Source organism: Labrus bergylta, chromosome 16 (genome assembly GCF_963930695.1).
Source record: "Labrus bergylta chromosome 16, fLabBer1.1, whole genome shotgun sequence".
Lineage (NCBI taxonomy): Eukaryota > Metazoa > Chordata > Actinopteri > Labriformes > Labridae > Labrus > Labrus bergylta.
The window spans coordinates 14,462,073-14,489,235 of NC_089210.1; the positions used below are offsets into that span (position 1 = coordinate 14,462,073).

Sequence of the window (27,163 nt, forward strand, 5' to 3'; positions counted from 1 at the left end):
TAATGTTTGGGTCAGGTTCATGTCCTCCTGAACATCCATTCATAAAGGGGAGGAAACAAAAGAGAGGGGAGGGAGGAGGGAGGAATGGATAGATTGTAGGGAGATAAGGGGAGAGATGGACAGAGGGAGAGAGAAGGGGAGGGATGAAGAGGAAAAACAAGCTTTGAATACAAATGAGCTGACACACAATGCATGCCCTCCCTCCCTCTCTCCTTCTCTCTCTCTCTCTCTCTCTCTCTCTCTCTCTCTCTCTCTCTCTCTCTCTCTCCCTCTCGATTTCTGTCTCTCTCACACACTGAAACACTTTTGCTCCCTCACACACATGTTCTTCGCTCTCTCCATCTCCTCTGTGTTGCCTCATTGGACCATGCACTGCACAGGAGGTAATTTCAGCCACTTAATTCATTAGGCATCACTGGTTGTTGGAACAAGCTAATTAAAAGGAGGCTTAGTGAGAGTGTGTGTGTGAGGAAGATTCAGAGACTGAGAAGCTGCTGCTGCTGCTGCAGCTGCTGTCGCTGCTGCTGTCGTTGTCTCTCACGCTTTCACTGTGGATGAGGAAGGACCAGGGGAGAGTGCAGGTAGAAGGAAGAAGAAACCAGCAGAGACGGACAGCTAGGTGGAAAAAAGATTTTCACACCCCTTTACCATCCTCTGCTCTGACATGGCCACCGCATAGGAATCTGGTGCCACGGCAACCATCAGCTTGGGGACGAGGTGTCCGAGGTAAGCTGTGAGGAAGGATGACTGGATAGGGTGATTCTATAAGCGTGTCTTCCAGGGGAACAGTCATGCTGAGGAAGTCACTGTTTAGAATTTTTCTGCACATTAAGTGGATAATTTCTTCCCCGGGTCTAAGTGTGTGCCTGGGGTGTGTGTGTGTGTGTGTGTGTTAGTATTTGTATGTGTTGTGTGGTTGGGGGAGTGTCTCTCTGTGTTTTGGTATTCCCCGAACAGAAGACCTAATTATCCAGCAGCCGGTAAATCCTGTTATGGCTTTTCTCCCCTCCTTGACTTTTCTCTATTAATAGTGGAGGGATTGCTGTTTATTCAGAGAAGTGGTATGTTTGTTTGTTTGTTTGTTTGTTTGTTCTTGACTCAACTCAGGTGTAAAATATAGGCGCATTGTTTGTGGTTGCACCCTCTGTGTGTGCACAACAATTTAGTACATATGGCTCGTGACTATGATAATCCATGGTTTGAAATCATGAAAATAGGAACCACAAAGCATGTGACAAACACAAAACAGAATCAAGGCAACGTAAGAGCTGAGGGAAGTCTGAGGGAAGGTGAAGGGAGGCTTTACCCTGATCAATAGTGACAGCATGGGCTGCAGGTAAACGGTCCAAAAAAAGGAGCAAGACTATTTCTATCTCTGCTGAAATTGCTCTGCAGTCAAAGTCTTGAGTATTTAGGTTATCCCTCTGGATGTGGCACACACAAATTAGAGAACGGCTGACTGACAGCTGGCATTTTAACGCTGAATTGCTGCTGCTTGACTTGTGTTTCCACTGCATAAACAGATTAAGTAATATGCCATATGAAACAGTTTAACATCGTAGTATAAGAGAAATAACTGTACAATCGAGCTTGATCCAGATTTCTGTCCTCATTTAGCCCATACATGTAATATGTATGTGCATGTGTTAAATGTGTGCACAGAAAAGTGCACTGTGTCCTGGGGCAGGATGCTGGACTGCAGTGGTAGGAGAGAGAGGACATATGGCCTTCTGGGTCTCTACCCTTTGATTGGAGCCCTCCGAGTGTCAGGCAATTCAAATGTCTTGCTCTCCTGCTCTCCTTGTGTGTCTGTGATGATGATGTGTGTTGTTGCTAAGACAACTTTTTTTCTCCTCTCATCTCCCCCATTTTGATTTCAGTGCCTTCATGTTTTTTTTATTCTGATTTGTGTGTTGAGCATGTGTGTCTGTAGTTTTGTCTTGGGCTCTCATCTCGCTCTCTCCTTGTTTCCCCTCGTACAACACATGTCTGTCTGCTCATCCGTCTCTGTCTCTGTTGACAGATGAGTTTGATTTTCTCTGACTGATGGGTGAACTATCAAATTAGTCTCCTTTTCATTCAGCCCCCTCTAATCAGATCAAAACCAGTCGGACCGCCTCTTCTGCATAGCAACTAAATTACACACAAGCACACAGATCAGTTCATTATAACCGGCTTTTGGCAGTTACAAGCCTCCAGTAACAGTGATGTGATTGTTATTTACACAAAAAATCTGTTCAGTAACTTCTCCCTTTGCTCTGTGTTAAGACCAAACATAGTAGATAGTGCAGAGGCTTGAGGTGCGGTGAGTTTGTATACAGTACATGTTAGACCTATTACCTAGAAAACAAGTATTTCATCAACAGTATGGGTAATAGAAACATATTATAATTCACCTTTGAACATATGGTGATCATGCTTGCAAAAAGTTTCTTATGTACACAGCAATTACTAAGCGCCATTTGTTGGTGATTGATTGGTTTGGTGTTTTGTGTCCACCATGTAATTGTTAATTAAATAATCACTCTGTTAGCTTCAGGGAAATATCTGGCAGTGTGGATGCTAATGATTTAATAAGACACAGAAAAGGGCTAGTCGCCAACTGGGTCTGTCTGCTGTTTGCTGCTGAGCAGGTGTTATAACAAAGCAGTGAATATGTTCTCAGTACAGCTAAACAAAGAGCTGGAGCTTACTTTCAAGCTTTGTAAAGCCTTGCATATTCATTCTTAATAAAAGCAAACCTATTCAGATTGTGTGCTTAGTCGTTAGATTAAGCGTTTCAGACAATATCAATTATAGCAGCTTTAAAAACATGTATACATATAAATGTTGCATGTCTGTGTTGTTCAAGATGTGTTATCTCGTGACACTTTACAAAAAGCAGGTAAAAGACCTTACTCTTTGTTTTTTAATATTACAAAAGAGCAGGTAAAAAAAGACCATACTCATTGTTATGTTACAAAAAGCAGGTAAAAGACCTTACTTGTTGCTTTATTACAAAGACCCGGCTTAATCCATCATGAACACTTCAGCAAAGCAGCAAAAGTTACAGTGGTAAGAAAAAAAAATGGAGCTGGTAAAGTAACAAGTTATGTTACTCTTTACTTTTATTAAGAAGTAGTAAAGCAATCTTTTTGTTTTTCTATCAGTTTTCTATGTAAGTTATTGATTCATTTATTTTGTTGCGTGTAAGCTTTTAGCTCACTTTCCATGTCCCGCATACTGAGCTGTGGGCAGATTTTCTTTAATTAGTTTGCAAACTGTCACCCGAATCAGCACTCATGGAAAGCTACTGAGAAACACTCACTTACACCAAGTGTGCGTGGGACAGCTTAGAAGTCTACACATGGGGAAAGTAACAAGCTTCCTAATTCTTTTTCTGTTTTTTTTTAAGTGACATCATCCCTGGCTAGTTGTCCCACTTATCATTATTGTTCTTCAGTCATCAAAAGCTTTCTGCGCCACCAGAGTGTTTTTCACCCATAACACGGTTAAATCTCCAGGAGATCCACCACCACCAACTCACAGCTCAAGTGTGCACTTCCTCAGCTGGTGGGCCAAACTGTGGGAGAGAGCCTCTTTGTGCATGCCTCCCACAGAGTGAATGAAACACAAAGCAACACGTCCCAACAGCCTCTTGTGGAGAAGAAACAGGAACGATTTCATTCTGTCTCTCTGTTTCTTGTTCTCTCACTGTTTGTTTCTGTTACCTGGAAGTTGTGCTTGTTCACCCTGATACTGCTACTTTTTTTTTTTTTTTGGGACGAGCCTCACACACCCACACATCATGCACACACAGAGTTGTAGGCTACCAACCCTCACTAAGAGCAGTCTTGGTTGGCACATTGCGTTGTTCTGAGGGCTGCTAAGAGCTTGGCTTCATGCCTTATTCATCCCTCAGGCTTATTCTTTCTACCAGTATAGAAGGGATTAGGTGGAAGAAAGCTCCCTCGCAAATCTCACAACACTCACCAACAGAATAACCTGTTTCTCCCAATCAATTTGATAGAATCATTTATGGTCAGGTCTTTTACCTGCTTTTTGTAACATAACAAAGAGTGAGGTCTTTTACCTGATTTTTGTAAAGTGTCTCGAGATAACACTTGTTATGAGTTGACGCTATACAAATAAAAATTGATTGATTGATTGATTAAAAGTTTTGAATTCGAAATAGAAAAACTTATAAGTGGTACAAGTGTCCTCCATACATGAAAATAATAGATGATATCAAAAATCTATTACATTTGTAAAAAAAAAGAAAAAAAAGATGCTGATGCACTGTTTCAGACGTGTCTTTGGTTTGGGTAAGGTGGATGCCTTCAATGAGCAGTTTAGTGACATCACAGAGAAGCAGAACCTGATTGGTCCTCTTGTGTTCATGCCAAGTCTGTTTGGTCCACAGATAGACCCTTAAGTTGGACTTTGACCTTGCAGATAGAACTTTCCTTCCTTTTAAGATAAAAAAAAAAAAGTCCAACAATACATAAATCAAAAACAAAAGAACACCTACCAAAAGCTTTTTCAGTTACCAAAGAAAAATAATATTTAAATAACTCAATTTTGACAAAAATGTCAGATAGAACCTTAGAATTCCAAAGGGTATGCCTCCAAATGATTATGCCTGGATGTTGTATTACAGTATAACTCAGTTCTTCTTCTCAGTGTCAACAGCTTCTTCCTGTTGCTCATCAAAAAACAATAAAAAAAACTTCTGTTTTCCTCTAAAGCAGGAGTCTCTAACCTTATTTCATCTGAGACTTTGACAAAATTAAAGTGGCAGAGAGTTACTTGCATCACATTGCATTAGTTTAGTCATTTGCACTATCAAAACAAATGAACCAACCACTAAGCTATTCTGTTATACATGAGTCAACCGTCAATAACAAAAGCTTACAAAGCAGAGAAACTCTCTGTGCCACTGTGTTAGCACCAAGCTGTACATCAGCAATGGAATGTATTATTTCAGTCCTGCTTTTATGGTACCTGAATAATGTCTAGACCACTGCAGTCAATGTTTTCTTCACCATCCAGCTGACAGTGAATGCATCTTGCGCTTTGTAAGTATGTGTGCCATTGTAATTGATGTTTTTGCCATGTTGGCCTTCTATATCTGTTGAGTGAATAGAGATTGCAGTTTTTTAAGTATTGGCTTCAATATATGCTGCCTGCTTGGAAGTCTCGGCAAAATCACACATTGAAGTGCAAGAGGTTTGAGACGGTACAAACTTTGTCTTGTTGTACGTGCAAAATGACTGTACACTTGAGTGTGCTGGCACTCTTCTTCTATTGCCAACTGAAAAGGAAAAACCAGTTTTTCTTTACTTCTCTGTCTTCAAGCACCATATCTGACATGCATTCAAAGATTCATCCTCTTTGTGCAATATTCTGCAGGGCTTTAATTTGAATGAAAATTTACGTATTTGGAAATAGCATATGTGCATCCACCCCTACAAAAACCCATTCTGCCAAGAATGCATTATGTACAATCCAGGCAAGATGACTGTCACATTTTTCAATCAGCCTAAGCCCCAAAACTACATCCATTGTGTCTTCAAGCTAGACCAGTGATACGCAATGCAAGGGTCTCGAGCCACATGTGGCTCATTTGGGACTAGTTGTGGCTCTTTTAGGTCCTACTTGAAGTATCCAAAGTAATTATTTTAAAAAGGGAAACATTGTCAGCAGAAATTATTCTTTGCAAGTCATGTCACTGTGTTTCCCACATATATTTTAGGAAAGAAAGATTTTTTTTGATTGTGGCTCTTGCAGAAATATTATTTGGTCAATGTAGCTCTTAAGTCTGACAAGGCTGAGTACCACTGAGCTACATGGTAACTGAGTTTTAAAGTTAGTCCTAGGAGGACTGTCTTCTCCTGAGCAGTGTTCAACAGTCACACTGGGGCTACAGTTCTTTTATCAACCTAGGAGCCTATCACTTTCAACATCGGACTTTAGTATACCAAACCTTAATATACCAAAGCTTTTTTTTCTTCTTTCCCGTATCAACAAACGAGCTGAAATACCTTTTGCAGAAGGTGTCTTATTTCCTTGTCTTGTTATCTTCAGGCGCATTCTTCTTTTGTGCCACAATAGAATCCTCAAAACGTTTGGTCCATGTAAAAAATGAATACCAGTATAATACAGCAATAAACTACAGAAAGGGATCACACTAACACTATGGAATAAATAAAAAACAGCGATGTTATTGTGCAAAACAAAGATACACAACAATAAGATATTAGGGAAAGCCTCAGATCTATCCAAAGCTCATTTGTCATGATTGGATTCCAGTTAATCTAACACTCTGGACTGGACCTAAGTAATGCCAGCAAAATAATCTGCCTAACCCTCTTTTCCTCAGGATAAGGATACAGCTGAACAGAGGGACATCCAGAGGAGCAGAGAGGGAGATGGCAGGGGAGGAGAAGCCTGGTGTGAAGAGCAGCAGTTCCATCGTCCCCTGCTTCCTGTTTGTGGAGGTAAGGAAAATGAATGAGCCATCATTCAGCAACTCATCACCAAATACCTTTATCCTGTAGTTGTAAAAGAGCATGGAGGTATTCCTTGAAAGGAAAATCCTGCAAACTTGGTCATATTTCATTTTCTCTTTCCTGTTATGGGATTTGACATGTGCTTTGTCACTGCAATAGTCCGTCCTGTCAAACTGTTGTGGCTCTTAGATTTGACTCTCCCTTCTGAAAGCACATTTCTCTCCCTACATCTCTGAAACCGAAGCCTCCGTGGTAAACATTTCAGTCAAAACAGTTGATGACGCTTCAGAAAACACACAACCGTGGCTTAAACTCCTACTTGGTGTCACACACGTTACCCTGTTCCAGCACCAGGGGCAGCTGTGTCGCTATGAAGTGGCTTCAGTTGTTCTATGCAATGCTGAACATTTTCCAGCATATTTGTGAACTGCATGATTCATTTCAGGGGGTTGTGGATGCCAGAGCACACAGAGAGAGAAAGGATTTTCAGCGAGTGCACTGTGCGGGCTGTAGAGTTGTTTTGTACAAATCATGCCAAAGGTCATTTTCTGTGGCAGACCAAGAGTGCTCAGAGAAACACACTGATACTCAACTGAAAGAAACACACCTACCACTTCATCCCCTGTGGAAGCCATGCTCTGTTTGAGCAGTCAGACGGATGACTCAGAGGGCAGTGGAAGTCCCAGAGCCTTCACCACGTTGCAACAGAGGTGGAGAAAAGCATGAACTGGTGAGGTAATCAGACTGTCTTTAATCTAATTAGACACTCTGAGCAGTCATGAAGCTCACTGGCTTGAAGTAGGCCAACCATCAGTTTTTGTGCTGGAGATCCCTGGCGTAAGATCAGCCTTCTGTTGAAGATTCAAACAGATGAAGTTGTTTGTGTTGCATCATTGCTTTGCAGGAGGACCTTGATGTTATGTAGATGTTAAGTAATTATGGATTTATATTCTAAATTCACTGAAAATCTATGCTGCACTGCATGCATACCTAACTGTATCTTAGATAGTTCAGCACAGGATACGTTATGATCCAATTAAGTAAACCAACTCAAGTTAAAGGATCAATTCCTGTAATGATTCGGGAGAGTCGGACACAATTGCGGACCCTGGATATCTTAAAGTTATCACACAGTGATAACTACTAAAATTGAATTTGGAATAGTTACAATCCAAATAAATAGGCTTCCTTTACTAATTAGCCCTGAGATAAGGTGAAACTAAACCACTGCTGCCGAGCAGCTGATAAAACTACATTATAGGAAAGAACTAAGAAACTCACTAGAGCTGAGACACAAAGGCCACCAGGCCATGTTTATAAAGGAACCAAAAAGGCTGGGTCAAAAATTCCTAGCCCCAACAACCTACACTGATAGAGCTGCTGGAAATATTTAGCAAGCCAAGTGGTTCTTATGAAGAATCACACACTTCTACAGACACAAGAAACACAGAGACAACCCAATCACTGGCCCTTTCCGAATAGACACAGTTCAGTATGCAGTGCGGACTTTTCAGACGAGTTACGTTTATTTTCACACAGCATTGCGGGTGGTGAAATACAATTCATTTCCTGAAAGGATGCATCCGATCCATACTGCATGAAACCCGGAAGTTAGTATCCATGCTGAAATGTTCAGTATACTGAGGTGGACCCAAAATATGCATACTGAATGACCACGAAAGTTCAGTATACTGAAACTCCCTACTGAAAAGTACGTACTGCCGACTGAATTGTGGCTATTCGGAAACGGCCAATGAGTCAGCACAGAGTACTGTAACTCAAGGGAATATATAAGTTTAACACACCTGGTCCAAATCAGGGCCAATCAGTCACACACGCACACCTGACACTGCACAGAGAGATGATTACCTACCCAAACTAAGTGAGACCACAGTGACCTCCCTCACAGATTCCAGTGTAATAACATAAAATGTATAGTCAGAACAAATGTTTCCCACTTTTGAGATATGCATTCCAGGATGTTCTCTGGAAAGTTCAGGTGGGTGCAGAGAGAGAAATATGAAGCAAAGGTTAGTAAAAGAGACAACTTGATGTTGGTATTTCCCAAACATCCCTGAAAGAGTTTCTATTGTTTGGCTGCTGATTTGGTCCCCTTTAAGAACACAGTAAAAAATGTTCTGTAGTTGTGACGCACATCAAAAGGTTACTTTTCACTCCTTTAAACATTACTCAGTTTAATCCATGCACACAGACATTTAAAATGAATTCAGATGAAAGATTCCTGAGGATGTCGCCGTCCCAGATTTACGCCAGGAATTAAAGTCAGATTAGAAATAACTGGCAAAGGAACTTTTGTCATTCCCAAACTTCCCCAAGACTCATCACATTCTAAAGAGATCCTTTAGTTAGCCCAAGGCTTACTCGCTGTCTTGATTGTAATATCATATTTCCAGCCATCACATTAGTTCATATTCCACAAAGCCACCAAAAGTATCACGAATGGAGAACCGAGAGCACCATTATCATGCAGGTGCAAGGAGAGTAGACCACAATAGAATAGTTACCCGCCGCGCCCATGTGAGCCTGTCTGAAGCACTGGTCCCTTCGGTTATAGTACAATATAAAAGCTCTCCATTAGTCCACTCTGCCATACGCCTCCCACACACATCATTACTCAGCCCTCAGGTCTCAGTCAATTCCCTTGCTATCACTACATCTGTGAGTGTGTGCCAGTGACCGTGTGTGTGTGTGTGTGTGATAGAGAGTATTACTACAGGGATGGAGTAACAGCTGCTGGTACCTCTGATGGAGGGAAGCTTCCTGTTACTTGTAGAGAGGGCAGCTTTCATTAGCAGAGGAAAGCCTGAAGAAGACAACCAGCCTATTGCTCCTGCATAGCGTAATAGCACATAACTGTTTCCTGAAATTTTTCACTACAGGCTAACAATTTAAAAATTGTATGATGGAGAAGAGGATAGAGTGTATTATGAAAAATCAATCTTTGTTTATAATCATATTCTGAGCAAATGATATCTGTTTATTCTTAGATGTGTCGCCCTTATTAAAATCACAAAAACCTTGATGTGTCCTGATTTAGTGCTTGAAGCTTCATGATATTGTGTTAAAAAAAACTGAGGATTAAACCGTATTTCCCAGAAAGACATAGAACAGAATCAACATATTGCTGCTTAGCATGTGTATAATATACAAGTAATAGTAAAAACTATTTCTTCATACAGCTTTAGGGGCCTTTCCTCACTTGTTGAACAAGCTTTGGGGAGAAGAGTGTCGGTAGTAATCATTGTTGATTGTTTAAACCTTTCAGCTACATGGTGAGCAGTAAGTTTGCCTTTGACAGGTAAAGCCATTAGATTTAAAGAAATGATCAGACTGTTTTATTCCTGCAACAGCCACATGTTTTTTTTTTTTTCAGAATAGCCTTTTTGTTTAAAATTCAATTTTCGATTTTATTTATTCATTGCTATTGCTTTTTGTTGTAAACAAGAAATGGCTTTCAGAATGAGGACTGAGAAAAGTGTTTGAAAAACCCATCAGTAAGCTCAAATAAAGTAAAGGATAGCTGCTTATGTTAGCCTTGATTTACAGCATCCAGTGTTGGCTGGATGAATGTTGCTTGAGCATGCATGGTATGCTAACACTCTGATTGGTATATTGATGTAAAGTTTCATGAAAATCTCACATAAACAAATAATTAGAAGAGTTTTGTCTATAAGGCTGAGTTTCATTTCTGTTTGATGGTAACTTAAAAAGAAAAATCCTAAAACCACTCTTAAAATATTCATGGAGTTAATTTTTACCCACCATCTGATATGTGAATGCTCGAGTTAAAAGGACATCATAGAAAATTCCACAAAGACTTCTTTCATATCAGCTACTTAGTTCATTTGTTTTGCTTGTTATTTGCACATTCACTAAAGAGTGGCTTGTGCGATATGCTGCAATGTGCACTCAGGAAAGAACAGACAAAACACATTATTTTTCCCTAATATGAACTGAAGTCAGATATAATCTGGCCAACAATCAATCACACTGGAAATCAGGCCACTGAGTCACCGTATAAACTGTGTTTGGAGGAGATGAGCTCATTATGGATGCTGCTGCTAACCAGACCTCGATGGTAAAGAGTTTCCTCTCTTTCTGGCTCCTTTGGCCTTAAAGTGTCTCTGAGATCCAGCAAATAAAATCAGAATGAAAAGAGAAGTTTTTTTTTGCTACTCTTTACATTGGAACATTTTATAAGAGGATGTCCGCCGGCCCCGTGTCCGACTCTCAGCTCCCCTCTTCGGCCTTCCCTCTCGCTTCTCTCTTCTCCTCATCCCTGGAGGTTTAGACTTAGAAACTTAGAACAAGAGAAGTGTTTTTTGCTACTCTTTACATTGGAACATTATGTAAGAAAGGCACTAAATTAAGAATTTACCACAACTCTGTTACACAGTTTTATTTGCTTTTATGTTCTAGCTGAACCATCCCGTCCTTCATTTTAAATTTTAAATTCATTTTCTTGTGAAGTTCTGATAAGAAAAGCAGCATGGAAAAAAATTAGAAAGCACGATTTTAGTGCGAATAACTTTGTGTTACTGGCAGAGAAAGTCATCACAAACTCAAGTGTTGAGAATTTAGAATTGAGCATCTGTGCTGAGAAGAAAGTGTGAAGTAATGGGCAGGGAACTTGACAGCAAAGATGTTTATTTCTACACTGTTTCTCAACAATTGGAGAGTCATCATTATTTTTTTGGCCATTGGTCCTTTTTTTAATACACAATATACAATGTTTCTGTTTTTCTCTGCCTAGCTAATACCTTATAGGTTTGCATATTTTTGGTTTCAGGCCTGAACATCTTTACAATTACCCCAGCAACAGTCAATCAATCAATCAGTCTGTGTTTCTATGGACCCCATTCATAACAAATGTTATTTCTGGACACTTACTATTATACTTGTATTATATTATATTATAATATTATGCAGCAACTCTCTCATTTATAATGATTTCTCTCCACTGCTTCTGAGATTTAAATCCTGAATCTTACTGCACTGACCCACTGAGCAACTGAGCCCCTCTGCTGGGCTAAACAGGATTACATTGATTATTGACTGTGAGGGGCTTTATGTGTTAGAGCTTTCAACATTACAGCAACAGGGAGTCAGGTTTGACTCCTGAGTCATTCAGAACATTCCTCCATAGTGACAGCCAGGACTTCATGCATCCTAGTTTCTGGACATTTCAAGCTGCCCAAAGAGAGTGAGAAACATGGTCAGTCTTTCTGTTTAAGCCCTGGAACAGTGTGAGCTTATCATTGTGTATTATTATTACTACAGACTTTATTTGGCATTTACATCACAGATACATTGGAAGAACCAGATGCATTGTTTAAGTGTTTAAGCAAACATGTTAGTTCTCAACACCTGTCCACAGGAGGCTTTTGAAAGGAAAACAATTAGGATAGGAAGAAAAGCAATAAAACAGAGAAAAACAATGAAAAGAATGAATAAATAAATAAATACAGATGAACTGTAGAGCAAAGGCAGCATGATCAGACAATAAATAAGAATGTGAAATTAGGCTCGACTCCATGTGACTCAGAAAACAAGAATACTTAATCAGAGTCTAATGTGTTATTTACATGAAGAATAATGCATGATGATGAATAACAGCCTTTAACATGCTGAGTAACTACAGCTGTAGCTGACGTGCGTGACGTGCCTTCTGAAATATACAGAGCCATGTCAGTGAACTATTGTTACGTGAGAAATGAAATTCTGGCCGGAAGGCACTCTGAACACAAAAACAAGATATACAGGAGAAAAAATTAAAAGTTTATAGTTCTTTTTTTTAACCAATCACTGAGAGTATTATGAGAAGGTCAGCAGATGGTTAGTTTAGCTCTCCACAAAGACTGAAACAAAGAAAATAGCTGGCTTGGCCTCGCTTATGAGTATCACTGAAGCTCATTGATGAACATGTTTCTTACAGTAATAGCATGTTCTTTTCAAAAATTCTCCTGCTGTGAGGGAAATTTGTGATAAGGACAAGAAAAGTAATGGGGAGGCTGGCCATGAAATTTTAGGTAACTGCTAACAATGGCATGTTAATGTTGAACAGAAAGATATTACAGTGGAACATCTTTTTCCTAAATGTTAAACCATACTTTTCATTCACAGTAAATGAATAGTGATGATAATTCACCCTAGTCCTGAAAGTGTCTGTGTGCATGTGTGTGTGTGTGTGTGTGTGTGTGTGTGTGTGTGTGTTGGGGGCAAAATGTGACAGTCATCCATACCAAGCCAGAAGGACCTGCTCTTTTATTGAGCCCTGCACCTCATCAGCAGTTACCATGGAAACCAATCAGCAAGTCTGATTCTCATCTCTGCTCTCTTTCTTGTGATTCCTTTCATCCTCTGTGCCCTAATCACAAGTCACAACCTTTTCTATCAGTGCTACCCACTCAGGCATCTTGCTCTGCATGTCTCATCTGTTCACTCCATTTTGCTTCATCATTTCCCATTTTTCAGCATGAATACACGCCAGCATTTTTACTATTGTCTCAGTTTTTTTTTGTCAATATTACTTCAAACCATTTATAGCAGCAAAGATAGGAAAGTCACAATTTATTGACCATGTTTATTTTCTGCTACTCGTGTTTACAAATCTATGTCTTAATTCCCTCCTGGGTCGGTAAATTCAAATCTGAAAAATGTCTAATATAGAAATAGATTCTTTGACCTTTTCACCTAAGCGAGCAAAAGTAAATCAGGGTTGCACATCATACATGTACATAGAAATGAAGACATTTATCTGTTTGCTCTCTGGAGAGATGCATCCTACATTTTTACCCTGAAAAAAATAAGCACTGCCATCTGGGGACATGCAAGCAAATGTGCAGTTTAAATGTAATTTCTGCTTAAATTCCATTCACTCTGTGCTTCAGTGAAGAGGTGTAATGGAGAAAGCAGCTTTTTATTGTGAAGAGCTTCTGATTAGTCTCTTATTCAAACTAGTGGAGGAGAAGGACATAAAGCCCCATTCCACCGCTGTAAATACTTTTAACAGGCCTTTTGCCAGCTGTTTGCAGACTTCTTCCTCTGTAATGTGACACTCAGCTGGTAGCTGTCACCTTTTGACCTGTGTTCAAATATAGTCGCACACTTTAAGCTACAGCTTTACCCCCTAGCCTTATCGTACCAGCTGTGATTGAGGACCTTACATTTATTTAGTTTATCATTTCATTTGATTGTAGAAAATTTAGAGGAAGAGGATGGTCTTTTTTCCTTCGTAGAAAAGGGAGGGTAGTGTGACTTAGCTTCCCGGTTTAATTTTTCTCTTCCAGGTTTTATTGATTTAATCCATTCCTTTGAAATTTATTGAAAAATCAAATGGCATCCCTGCCTATATATTGTTTTTTTTTTTGTCAAAGTAAAGGTGAGTGTACTAATAAAATTATACTTTTTTTTTTAAACTAAATATAACCTATGTTGCAGATCCAATGGATATTCTCCATTGGGTTTGTGTAATTGTTTAATTAAACCAAACTGAAGCTGCTAATGTCTTATACTGTTTTCCTCAGACGCCCCCACTGTGGGAACATAAAAGTGTATTGATGCCTTATATAAATCCCATGGAAGGGGATCCTACACATAAAATGTTTGTCTTCAGTGCTCTTATATATGCTTTTGATTTTACTCTTTTGTATCAAATGTTCCAGCAGCATTTTGTGTTTAATGCATCAGCATTAATGAACTCCATTATTGTTAACAGAGAAGAGTTTATTCCACCAGAGGGCACTGCTGTAACATAACACAGCTGATTCTCCCTCGCAAGCCTCAGTTAAACCTCTCGCAGCTCAGTTTGAGCTTTTGGGTGTTTCAAATATTCAAATTAGTTTTTAGCATGAAACCATAATTATTTTTTAGTCTTTGTTGAATTTTCCCCCACGTAATTCAATATGAAACTTGATGGGGGGAAAAGTAGAATTTTCTCTCAAGGATGTGTCATGCATGTACAAACACATGCAAACATAGCGTAGTCTCTCGGGCCTAATTAACACCAGAGAAACATGCAGAGCATCCTCCATCTTTATAAATAGGCCGGTGTGTTAAGTTGTGGGTGACACATTAGCTTCACACCTGTCATGAAGTAGAGCTAGCATTCTCAAACAAATTGGCCTAAACACACCTGCTGGGAAAGAAAAAGACAGACAGACATGCAGCCTGGCACTTATGCCTCCGTATCTCTGAGTGCAATCAAACTAATGAAATCAGATGTAACAAGAGCAGAGTTTTCTTTGGTGTCCAGCCGGTGAGCTTCATGAGCAGGACTACTTCTAATGGTTTGAATTGATGCAGTGAGGCATAGCAAGCCTCAGACACAATAAGGCAGGTATACTGACTGATAGAAAGTTGAAGGTCCTTGTCTTTATGTCCTGTATCCCCAAAACATTCTTTTTTTGTTTATCACCATCTTGCAAGTAGTGTGTCTTGTTTGAACACCACTGTAATGGAAAATGTCTGATAATCATTTTAATGAGAAACTCACAACTTTGAGAACTTTTACAAGGGCTTATTTAAAGTTAAATGACAGAGTTCATACAGTATATGTAGCCTACTTTGTGATAAGAATTGAAAATCTTTTGGTTCATGTTTACTTTTAAAACCAGACCTGACTGTAGAGAATCCGGCAGTGGAACTGTTAAACATTTTTGTTGATCCGTCAGCCTGCAAGGTCAATTCAATTCAATTCAAAAAACTTTATTAATCCCTCTTGGGGCAATTGGTGTGGAGCGGCTCAGACACATCAGAAAGAAACACAAACAAGGTGTTGATTTATTACATTTCCTGTTTAATTAAAGCTACAATATGTTTCCACCTTAACATTTTAGTGTTTAAGTCACTTGAACAGTACAATGACTATAAACAGGTAGTGTCTTTCTCATGTCCACAGTGCCCGGTTCCCTGCTCACTTTGGCCGCGGCCTGCAGTCATCTCGAGTGAAGTGCGCCGACTTTACAGCACTAGTTCACACAAAACCGTCCTTCTAACTATTTGATACGATGGCTGAGGATTAGAGACGGAAGAGGAAAGTGATGGATGAAGCTAAAAAAAGAAAAAAAAAAAGAAAGAGTGACCGAGCAAGAAGCCAGACATAAACATTTGTAACTATAAGCCTTAGAAACCTTTCTAAAGTAGCATGTTACAAATTAGCCTCTCCAATGTAGCTATTTACCCACAGACTGTAAACATCATGGCAACAGTTAGATGCACACAGGCTTACAGTTTGCAAACAACGGGCTGAAGAATATTATAGCCTTTTATGCCATGCTATAGAATGCAACTGTTCCTATCGCTGTCCACCCCTCAAAAAAAAAAAGTGCAGAAGTTCAACCGACAAGATATAAGCATGAGTTGTCTCAGCACCTCTTGACTTGAAATGTCAACTATTAGAAGGCAGCCCCAATCATCATGTTGTATTATGTAAAAAAAAAAAAGGTGATTCCTCCTAAACCAGGCGGAAGGTTTAAAAACAATACTTACAAAAATGAGCTAGAGAAGATGTCTACTGTTTTATCTGCAGCAGTGCTTCTCAACCTTTTTTCCCTGGAGCCTCCCTAACTAAGAAAAGCTGAGCCCCATGAGGACCCACATGTAAAACGACAATCATTGCTTTCAATGTGTAACCTAAATTGTATTTGTTTTCATTGATAAAATCCCAACAGAAGATGCATACACGAAAATGTTCTTGCCAACCTTTGTATAAACTACGGTTTACATTTAGTTTGTTGTCATGGTTTTAGTTCTTATGTGCAAATCTTATTACGACAACCTCAGAGCAGATAAAACCTTGTGCCCCATTTCTTTGCCTTTGAAATGTCTATCTGATGTTTTACTCAACAACAGTAATAGTAATGCTAACTTGTTACTGACTTTGATAGCAGGTTATTCAAAGCTTTGTCTGGTGTTGACCAAGTAATGCTTGTCATAACTGTTGAAAGCTGCTGCCTGTCTTAAATAACATTGTGATAACAGGGAGAGTGAACTAAAACTTCAATACTGGGTCATTAAATCTTGGGAATTCATCATCAAGTGACCTCTTTTATATTAATTTGAGCTATTTTATTCAGTAAAAAGAACTGATAGAGCAGCCCAAACAAGCTTTTGAAGGCAGGCCCACAAGTTATTTGCCAAAGTCCATGGCTTTAATGGCAAACAGAACAATTAGCTTAGCCAGGACTGATTTATTACCACAGTTGTGTATGTTCCAAGGTGTGTGAAAGGTGGTTTTTTTTGTGTCCACTTCCCTTTAGTCCCAATCTCAGCAGGGAGTCTCTTGTATCTAAAATGACTGATTAGAGATCAGTACAGACCACTGAGCTATTCCAACTCCTGCTGTGAAGCTGTAATTAGCACTGACTGCTTTTCAGGTGCAGTTCACACAAAAAAAACAACAACATTTGGAGGACAGTAGCTCTGCGTTTGTAAAAGTGTGTCAGGGGATTTCTATTGTGTGATGAAAGGTAAGTAAGAGAAACACAGGACTAGAATGTGAGTGGGAGCCCAGTGTGTGTGGGAGGGGTTGGGGGTTGTGCTGGCAAAGAGTTTGAAGATAGGAATTATTTTTTTGGCTTTAGTTGAGGAAACACAATCCAACTCACTATAAAACAATACAAGGTCACATTCTGACAGGATCAAACATGTTCTTTTAATGTGAAGTAGAGGAAAGCAGAAACATCAGTGTTCAATCATTTATCAGGATTCTGAGCTGTGGAGTTTGTCGGTGTGATGTTTGTCTTTTCAAACACAGAAACACTTGAATGTAAGTGTTAACATCTAAACAAACACAGCAAACAGAATTACCAAGAAGTCTTCCACACTGAAGATGGCTGTTTGTCCTATAGGCAATTATGACAACTAATATGTGGATTTATATCATTCTTGTTGAAATTGATAAGCATGCCTATTTTTGCTAAGAGTTACATAAAAGGATATCACACTCAGGGGCGTGTCCATGGCTTGCCAGGAGTGGCATGGGCCCCCTTGAAATCTGATTGTCCACCCTGGGTGTCACCCCTAAACCCTAAATCCTAAATTAATGGCCATTTACCATGTGAGAGGTGGAACTTCTCTTGAAATCAACTATATGGATGTTTTGCTGTTCCTATTCTGTTGTGTTACTTGTATACACAGAATTTGTAACACATGTATGATACTTTTGAAGTACATACCATTAGGGGGCACCAGATGGCCTAGTGGTTATGTCAAGTGCCCCATGTATGGTGGCTATGGTCCTCGTCATAGTGGCCATGGGTTCAAATCCAGCCTCGGCCCTTTTCTTTCCCCACTCTCTCCTCCCAACATTCCCCGTCTCTCTTCAGCTGTCCTATCCAATAAATGCAAAATGCCCCCAAAAATATCTTTAAAAATCAGTACATACGATATGTAAGACCATGTGCATAGAAGGTTGAAGTGTGTTTTTTCACCATCTGCTCACATTAAAAGTGATATTTACTATAATTTACAAACTCTCATGACTGACTGAGTAAATACGAATAATACAATTAGTTTGTCAACAAACTAGAAAAGAATTACAGATTTCAGATGGAACATTTTGGATGTCTTATGATTATATTTACTGAATGAGACAACATCCCTGCTTTTACTTAATAATCAGGCTATATATATTCTTCTCTTCAGTAAATAGTAATCGAATATGTTTTTAGACAAGGTTAAAATCCTTTTAGACAGGGGAGGTCAATTACTTTATTTAATCAAATGTAATATTTTCCATAAGAAAATCACAGTTTATGCCTATGGTGCTTTAGACGCCGTGAGGTGGAGACTCACTGATGCCTGAGTAGAAAATAGGACATAAGGGAGAAAAAAACTGGTTCAGTTTTTTCGGCCAACACCCTCAGCTTTGCACCTGTTTCTTCTTGTACGTAAATGAAACTATTAACAGTCTACTAATATTTATGAGCTCTATAACCTCCTCCTTATTTGTACTGCATCTTTACTCTCTCTTCACGCCTTCCTCATTCTTCGATTTTATCTAACTGTTTTTTATCTTTCCTTTCTTTATTATACATTATTCTCTTCTATCAATTTCCAATCCCCTCCTTCCTTCCTGCTCCTCCAGGTTCCTTCTCCTCCCTCAGGACTCCTGTCATGCTGATCCATGGGCAGTGAAGTGTGTGTTGATGGTGGGCTTCTTAATGGACAGCATGTGTCTAACGGTAGACTCCCGTGTCTCACTGTCCTTCTGCTCTAAATCCTCCGTCCGTAAAACACAAAACTGCTCTTTCAGGCAACAAGGCTTTTAAAGCATCCAGGGACAGGACAGAACCTCCAGAGGAAGTGAGACAGACTGACAGAGAAGGACAGACAGACTGAGCATCGCTTGTAAGAGCTTTGTTGTTGTAAAGTATCCTCTGGAGAACTAGCCTGCTAAATGTAACATATGAATACAAGTTTCTTATCATAAAACTACTTTACTATTCTAACTTTGGGGAGCTTTCTAAAGAACGTCATACCTTCAGTACTTGTTTAATATTTTGCTGACCAGACATGACCAGATGACAACATTGTGTCACATGTGCAAATCTTGCATTTTCATAGGAGCGTTAAAGGTCCCATATTACGCTTTTTCTAGTTGTTTATGCTCTTTAGTGTGTTTTCCATGTGTCCTGTGCATGTTTAGGCACATCTATGTGCAAAAATTCAAAGTCTGTGGAAACACGGCTTCTCCTACGTCCTCCTGCTAGCTGCAGCATTAGTGTGACGTCTTGTCAGTGTGATATCACTGATCTAAGCCCATTGGCTCGTTGTGGCAAGCCCAGCAGCTCATGTTGCAGGCCTGTTAACTTCTGTAGCACGCCCACGATACACTGTAACCTGCGGTAGCACAGTAGTGCTAAGGTGCTAATGTTTTTGCTCCCTGGCCCTCGGAGCCAGAGTGGCTGAGCGACTGACCAATTACGGCAGAGCCGACAGGCCGACCAATCAGACTTGGCCCACGTGGGGACTCTGAACGTGGGCACTTCAGAGCCTTAGAGAGAGAGTCAGAAGTGAGCCGGTGCATGGAGCGGCAGTACATGAAAACAGACACTTTTTTCAAACTTTAGCTATTGTGAACATACTTTAGTAGGTACATAGATTAAATATACGAACCCCAAAAAGGGCATAATATGGGCTCTTTAAGACCAAGTGGCAACCTCCAGTGTTGTAAAATGAAGCCAATGGGGAAGTGCAAAATAGTGCAGCTTGTCGAGGGTCCACTTGAGGCTGGCTTCAAAAGCCCTAGCATTCACATACACACCCCATTCAAAAATGTGTGTTTTTACTGCATAAATTAACATGGTTACAGCCTGGCACAAAAAACAATATTGGTCTGATTAGTTCTTGTCCTCATGGGCACACTGTGCAGGGGGTGCATAACGCATCCGTTTTGATTTTATGAACGATAAGAGCATAGTTAGGCGCGTGTCTGACTTGATTGACGGGCAGTTTGTCAGTAGGCTAAAAACTCCACCTCAGCTCCACCTTTCAGTCTGTCCTTTTTAGACTGAAAGTGAGGCTGAGACAGGAATTCCAGCATGGAAGCTGTGGCCGATGAGCCCTGGAGCCCCCTGCAGTAACAGATGGGTGACATAATTAAGGCTCAGTCTATTAATATTAACAGTCTATGTTTAAGACAAGAAACTTTATTAAATACACAATTGTACTAATACTAAACTTAGTGGAACCTTCTTATCACATTAGTTTTGTCAGCAGTCATGTGAACAGCCCATGCACATAAAAACAAGACAATGCAACTTCTCATTGTAGTGTAAGATACCACTTGACTTTCAATGGGTTTCTTTCACAAGTCTTGAATGCTAATAACCTTGAATGGAGTGAGGATATCAGTTGTAACTAGTAAATGTTATCCTAACAAATCAGGGACATAATCAACAGAAAGTGAAAGAGAAAGAGTGAGGTCAACACACTGTATTGCATGTTCACATAAAGCTCAAATGACCAAAAATCCCTTCCTTATAGATAAGCAAGAGAAAGGGAACAGTTGTGGACTAATATATTTAAATGCCTATTCGGTTGTATGAATTTGATCCATTTGGTGCATTTGTTTAAAAAAGTCAGATAATGATTTTATAACATTCATGTATGCAGGGAGCCAACAGGAGGTCGGACGATCATGGGTGTAACATAACTGGGTATTCCAGAAAAAGCCTGTGAATGCTCTTTGGCCCATAAACAATGACTTCTGAAAACATTTTTAGCCCATCTTATGAGAACTAAATGGGTGCTGCTGTGTTGAAAGGCCCTATCCAGTATTCTTACTGCATCCATGAGCTACACAGACAGAATGAATAACTCTGTTTAAGAAGCAGAAATTAAAAGCTTTGTTGCTTATCAAAATAAAACTGCTAGCTGTACGGCTACAATGATGTCCTTAGAAAATGATGAAAGTTGTAATTATGACAGTAAATCAAAAGTGATCATCATCACTGCATCATTGTATTTTACCTTTGAGGTCAACTTTCTATTTTCTGTAAATGTAATTGTAACATAATATAAATGTGTAGAGTTTAAACACAAACATGAGGCTCTTAGAGTGCCCTAAAATCTAAAGCTCTGTGCTGTGTAAGTTCATTCCTAGGTAACACAGACTGCACTATATTTAGATACGTGTTCAGCACAAAAACCCCCTTCATATTAATAAAGAATTAATACTGTTCATCAAATATGGCTAACCTTGTAAAGCTGTTCATCCGTGAGGAAAAAGATTCAGATTTATGCAAGGATGGCATGTTTTCTATCCAGGTTAAGAGAAGGAGGAAGGGAGATTATATTTTAAGAGCCGCAGTGGCAGGTCCTTCACATGCCGCCGGCTGTTGCTGTTCCCTGAACTCGTTCCCACAGTGTTCTCAAAATGGCCCAATCCCTCTGCGCCGTGTTTTCAGTAGTCTTGATGTCACCGCTGTTGTAAAGCCTTGCTGCCTCTTGGCGTCATCGATGTGAAGGAACTGTTGGGAGTGATGAGTGTAACAAGGAGAATGACAGAAACAGCTGAGACACAGGGGGGGGGGGGGTGATTTTTAATGTGAAATGTGTGATGGGTGGACAGGGGGAGACGAGGCTGGGACTTTGAGCAAATTTTTAAAGGCAAGAGAGGACCTGGAGCGGCTTAAAGAGAAACAGAAAGTGACAATTCTCTTCTGGTACACTGAGGTATCAAGTTAAACAGGAACATCTTAGTCTGGAGGGCTTTTGGTGTTAACTAAACGATTCTTGTCATGTATTGTCCTTCTGTTTTATTGTATTTATTTATCAATGTTAAATGCTACAATTGACCAAATTTCATACACCAAGTATACCTGTGTTCTTTAGAAATATTATAGCTTACACTTGGTAAACATACAGTATACTACAATACAATTCAATGATGAATTCATCTTACATAAAGATGAAGTCATCACAACAGAAAAAGAAACAAAACACAATTTCAATGGTTGAATTTTCCCAGTACATCTTATCTTGCTACATTTTCTCTTGCTTATTTGTCTTGTCAGAGTGCAGCATCACATCATCTGCATATTTTCTATTTGAAAACTTGTCAAGGATGTCTCTGATGTGGAATAAAAAGGTGTGGCGTTTCAGTCACTTCAGCGGGCTAAAATAAATGTTTCTTTAATTTAAATTCCGATGTAGAGACAGCTCAATCCTTAATATGTTCACTTTGTTACTCACCGTTTGTCTTCCATTCATCAAAGATCAGTCATGAGGAGTACCGGGTTGGAGGAGCAGATAAGCCCTCTTGATTTATCCCTGATGAGCTCTCTTATACTGCCCCTCAGAGATCAATAACACTCTTTTCCTGCTCTACTTGTTGCATGTTTCAGGAGAATGTGGAAGGACGGGAAGCTTTTCAAAATGTCATGAAAGCTGAATTAATTGAGCAGATTTAATGTCAGTAAGTAATGGAATATAAGTGTGGTAATGCGTGATAATCTGGCAGGTATTAAGACTATATTACATGTGGTGATGATTTGAAGGCAGGCTTAGAGGGAGATGATGAAATCTTAGGAAAGATGGATGACACTCTTCAGTCTTTACACTTTAACACGCAGCATCAAGTCCCTCTGTGACAGCTCCAGAATCAGACCTTTCATCTTGCCTGCGCTCTTTTTACTGCTATTGATTTCCTTTTACACATCCCACTATGTTGAGTTATTTCCTCTAAAGCAGGTCACCCTTCTGTTAATGGCCACTCTTTTCTGATGAGAGGTCAAGACAGAAGGGGGGGGGGGGGGGGGGGGGCAATACAGGCGTCATAATGTGATGACAACAAGCAGAAGAGTGTGAGTGAGTGCTTAAATGTGAGCAGGGGGAAGTGAGAAAGTTGTCAGTGTGAAGCTGCGGTCACCCACAAAACAAAATCCATGAACAGCTGGCAAATCCATACAATAAGCAGTGGTGAATCTTGACTTTGGGGAAAAAGATTTTACACAGTAGGTCAAAATCTGGGCTGCACAGTGGTAAGTGTTGTTTCTTAACAAAAAGATGGTAGCAATGGTTCAAATCCCTGGCTGTGCAGGTGCCTTTCTATGTAGAGTTTGCATGTTCTCCTTGTGCACGCATGCAAAGTATAAAGACATGTTTGTTGGAAAATTGAAGGTATGAATGTGAGTGCGGCTGCTTGTCTGTCTCTGAATATCAGTTACAACCTGGACTGGTCGCCAGTACAGCTGCTCATCCCCAAACGGGATAAGCAGTATAGATAAAGGATGGATGGATGGATGGAAGGTCTAACTCTGTGTTGTAATGTAACAAAAATATGGTGGATTTATCCAGATTATCATTGAGCCATTTGTTTCTCTATCCACTTTATTCACGTGCATGAGCAACTGTTGAGAAAAATACACCCACAAGGCTACTCCATTCGGTAAAAATACACAAAACAATCAGAAATAAATGACTAAATTATAATCAACTAAGATAAAATAATTATTTTAACATTATTTGATTTCCATGAAAAAAAACCAGATATTACATTCTCAGCCTCTTTTCCACTCTTGAGCAAAGTCAGTTAATGCCACATGCTGACAAACACAGTTTCTTTTTACAGTACACTAACATCAGCTACACCTCAGTCCATTTTTGCACACATTCCTCATCAAATTAAGCCTCTTCTGAGTTGCTTTTAGAATGTAAACATATAAACTAAAACTCACAATCAAGAAATGGATTTACAGTATACAGTAGCTAGTGAGTCAGATCCAGTCATAATATGCTGGGTAAACGCTATGCTAACAAACAGGAAAACAAGATTAGCCACCATGAGTCGCTCCAAATCAAACACCCCATCTCACACAAAGCAACCAATCAAAGAGCTCTCATCAGGGGAGTGAACAGCATTTTACCTCTAACGTGCTCATACAGATATACAAGCTGCTGCTTTGATTTCTGTTGATTACTGTAATGACACCGCTCCACACGGACTTTAACAATACCTTCTTAAAATGACAGAACAATAAAAAAGCTTATTCTGAGTCTTTTACTTCACCATGGCAACCGAATCTAGAAAAAAAATCTTTAATGAGGCAAAAATGGAGGATGATTTCATACAAGGAAATAAATAGAAGAGAAGAAAACAGTGTTATAAATAAAATCACCTGTCCTCCTGTGTGGGCACACGTGAGTCTGTGGTTTTAAGTGTGCATGTTTTTTTTTGTGATAGTCGGATTGCATTTCTAGATATTTACACCGTTCTTGTTCTGCAGAGAAGCAGCTATGTTTGTTTAGCCGTCAGAGGTTAACAACTCTGAGCTCCACATAGAGCTTCTAACTGTCACTCGACCTCTCCACCTTCTCAGTGTTAAAACATGTCATTCTGTCCAATTGTTTAAAACTTTTAATTAAAGCAAAAGTTTGTAAAAAGTTGGGTTGCCTTAAAGGTCATAAAAGAGAATTTTTGACGGGAAAAAGGTCAGGACAACTTTTTATATGGCAAACACTGATCTTTTGAACCTCCAGTAGTCACAAATATGAAACAAATATGCCATTTAACAGTGCGCTTTGATAACCAGCAGGATACTCACTTTGTCTGTTCATTATTTGGTACTGAACAGGTACACAGAGAAATGTCAGTTTTTTTAGCCTAAACTTTCCTGTTTCCTGTTGCAGCAATTGTATAGGTCTGTAAATGTGAAACAAAACAGTAGCACAAAACAATGAGCTTAAAGACACTAAAAGGCTCAGTTGAGCTGAGAAGAATAAGGCTGGTCAGTGAAACACAACAATGCAGATAAAATCGGATAAATCAGTGCTGTTAATGCTGCTCTATTGGTTGAGCCTCATTAGTTTTTACATTCATAAATACATTCAGAAATTCAAATCATTTTAACACATTTTTTCTTACATTGTACAAATGCAAAATATAATTCTAAATAATAAGTCTAAATTGACACATTGTATTAACCAGCTAGTGAAGGGCTGGATCCCTGAAAGGTCTTGCAAATGGAGACTCACTAAATCTGATTTGATCACATAAAAACACCCCTCTTTCTCGTGATAACAAATACACCTCGTGGAGGCACAGCCAGTGCTCTAATTATCCCGACATCAGTACTTTTAGATAACCTTTTGTGTTATTGCATCCACCATTTTTGACTTTATGTTCCTAAACTAAAAAGGATTCGTACCATTTTGATGAGATGGGGTAAAATTGGATAATGACTGCATTTTACTATCTTGTTAATAATAAAATATGTAATTGTGTTGACTTTATATGTAGAGAATTGAGTTCAAAATGATATATATTCATATTCATATTGAAATCCAACAAGGTGTTTTTGTCTGCACGAAATGTGAACTTTGTATAGTTTGTTGACAAACTTGTTGCATTGTTTTTATTTTTATTATTTTATGACTCTATTTTTTTTGGCATTTATCTTTTTATGCAGATGTGAGCAGATGGTAAAAAACCACATTGAAGACAAAAACACAATTCATCCTCTTATTGGACCTTACAACCACACACACACACACACACACACACACGCACACACGCACACACGCACACACGCACACACGCACACACGCACACACGCACACACGCACACACACACACACACACACACACACACACACACACATCTATAAATATACCCACAGCTCAACTGTAGTAGATTTCAGTGCTGGCAGCAGAAAAGCTGCACCCCCCTTTTTCTCTCAACTTCCCACCTCCCTCCCTATCTCCATCTCTCTGTCTATATCTCGCACTCAGAGTCCCGCTCTCTCTCTCTCTCTCTCTCTCTCTCTCTGTCACTGCTCTCTGAGTCTCTTGCTCACTCCCTGAGCAGTTCTCTGCTATTAGGTCTTGCGGAGCACTCTTTTATTCTTTGTTTTGTTTTGTTCTCATTTTCATCTCTTGAAGAGCGAGCCTCCTCCTGCAGATTTCCTTTTCTCTTTCTCATCTCCTTTTCCCCTCTTTTACTCGGATCCAAACACTGAACCTCTCACTCTAAGTCACTCTTGCTCCATATTTCCTATGCATGTACCCGTGGCTGAGGGGGACAGGGACTTGACTCTCTCCCCCTCCTCTCTACTTCTTCTCCTTCTTCTTCTTCTTCCTTTTCCTCTTCCACCTCCTCCGCCTCTCCATCCTCCGCTTCATCGCTCGTCCTCTCACTTCTTAACGGAGGGATCATGTTCTATTTCCAGCTGGTGATCATGGCTGGGACTGTGCTGCTGGCTTACTACTTTGAGTACACGGACACGTTTCCTGTGCACATCCAGGGCTTCTTCTGCTACGACAAGACATTCTCCAAGCCCTACCCGGGTCCAGACGACACCAGCAAGATCCCCCCTGTGCTCATCTACTCGCTCGTCACAGCCGTACCTACCCTCACGGTAAGTGTTGGTTGTATATTTAAGTGTGGAAGTCAAAATTGAGAGTTAACAGTTGGTGCTTGAGAGAAGCGTGTAAGTCGATATATGCTCACTGGATGCTGAAAAGAGTGTAAAGTGTAAAAGCTGAAAAAAGTTGAGGTCGTGTGTTTGGATTGTTTTCTGCATCACAGAGCATAGAGGAGAGCTTTCCCTTTCTATTTCAAATGATTTGTGAGTTTTTCTTGTGATGAATCATCTCTGGTGAGTCTGTGCTGCACCACTGATAAAGTGAGCAGATTGGAAGGCTTCATGGACATGACCCCCTCCATCCTTTGTGTGACAGGTGTGTGTCCGAGTTTGCGTGTGTGTGAAGGTGTGTGTGCAGCGACAGAAAAAAACGAGACAAAATTCAACCCAGGCAACACAGACATATGTTTGAATGGGCAGTCAGGTCATCGGGGGGAGAAAGAGAGTACTCCTGGATAAACTGGCAGAAAGTAGCACAGCATCACACACCATAGATACAGAGTGATGATATCGGGAAGATTCTGTTTGAAAAGAAAATCAGGCGATGATAGATGAGAACAAGAAAGGTAAAAAAAGGTGTGTGGGTGTGGGGGGGGGGGTTCTTGTGTGTATGTGTACATGAGGGTAGCTGTTGATCCCCAAGTGGGCCAAAAGGCAGGGAGCGTGAACAGCACAACACCTGGCACCGAGTTAGAGCACACACACAATCCTCAGCAGCTTAAATGCCCAAAAGATTAACAAAGAAATGGAAATGAAAACACAACAGATAGACTACTGCAACA

The 27,163-nt window shown here is 39.8% G+C and overlaps 1 protein-coding gene across 4 annotated transcripts in view; it reads left to right on the forward strand.

Moving 5' to 3' along the window:
• Window positions 1-252: 252 nt before the first annotated feature.
• plppr2a (phospholipid phosphatase related 2a) overlaps window positions 253-27,163 on the forward strand; it is a 45,200-nt gene continuing 18,289 nt past the window's right edge. For 2 of the 4 annotated variants that reach the window (XM_020650501.3, XM_020650500.3), the window contains exons 1-3: window positions 254-726; window positions 6,362-6,479; window positions 26,187-26,375. In XM_020650501.3, coding sequence (XP_020506157.1) covers window positions 6,411-6,479; window positions 26,187-26,375 — 258 coding nt within the window. In that variant the 5' untranslated portion in view covers window positions 254-726; window positions 6,362-6,410. Of the gene's footprint in view, window positions 727-6,361; window positions 6,480-26,186; window positions 26,376-27,163 lie in introns of all 4 variants that reach the window. The other 2 variants (XM_065964765.1, XM_020650499.3) reach the window with 2 other exon arrangements.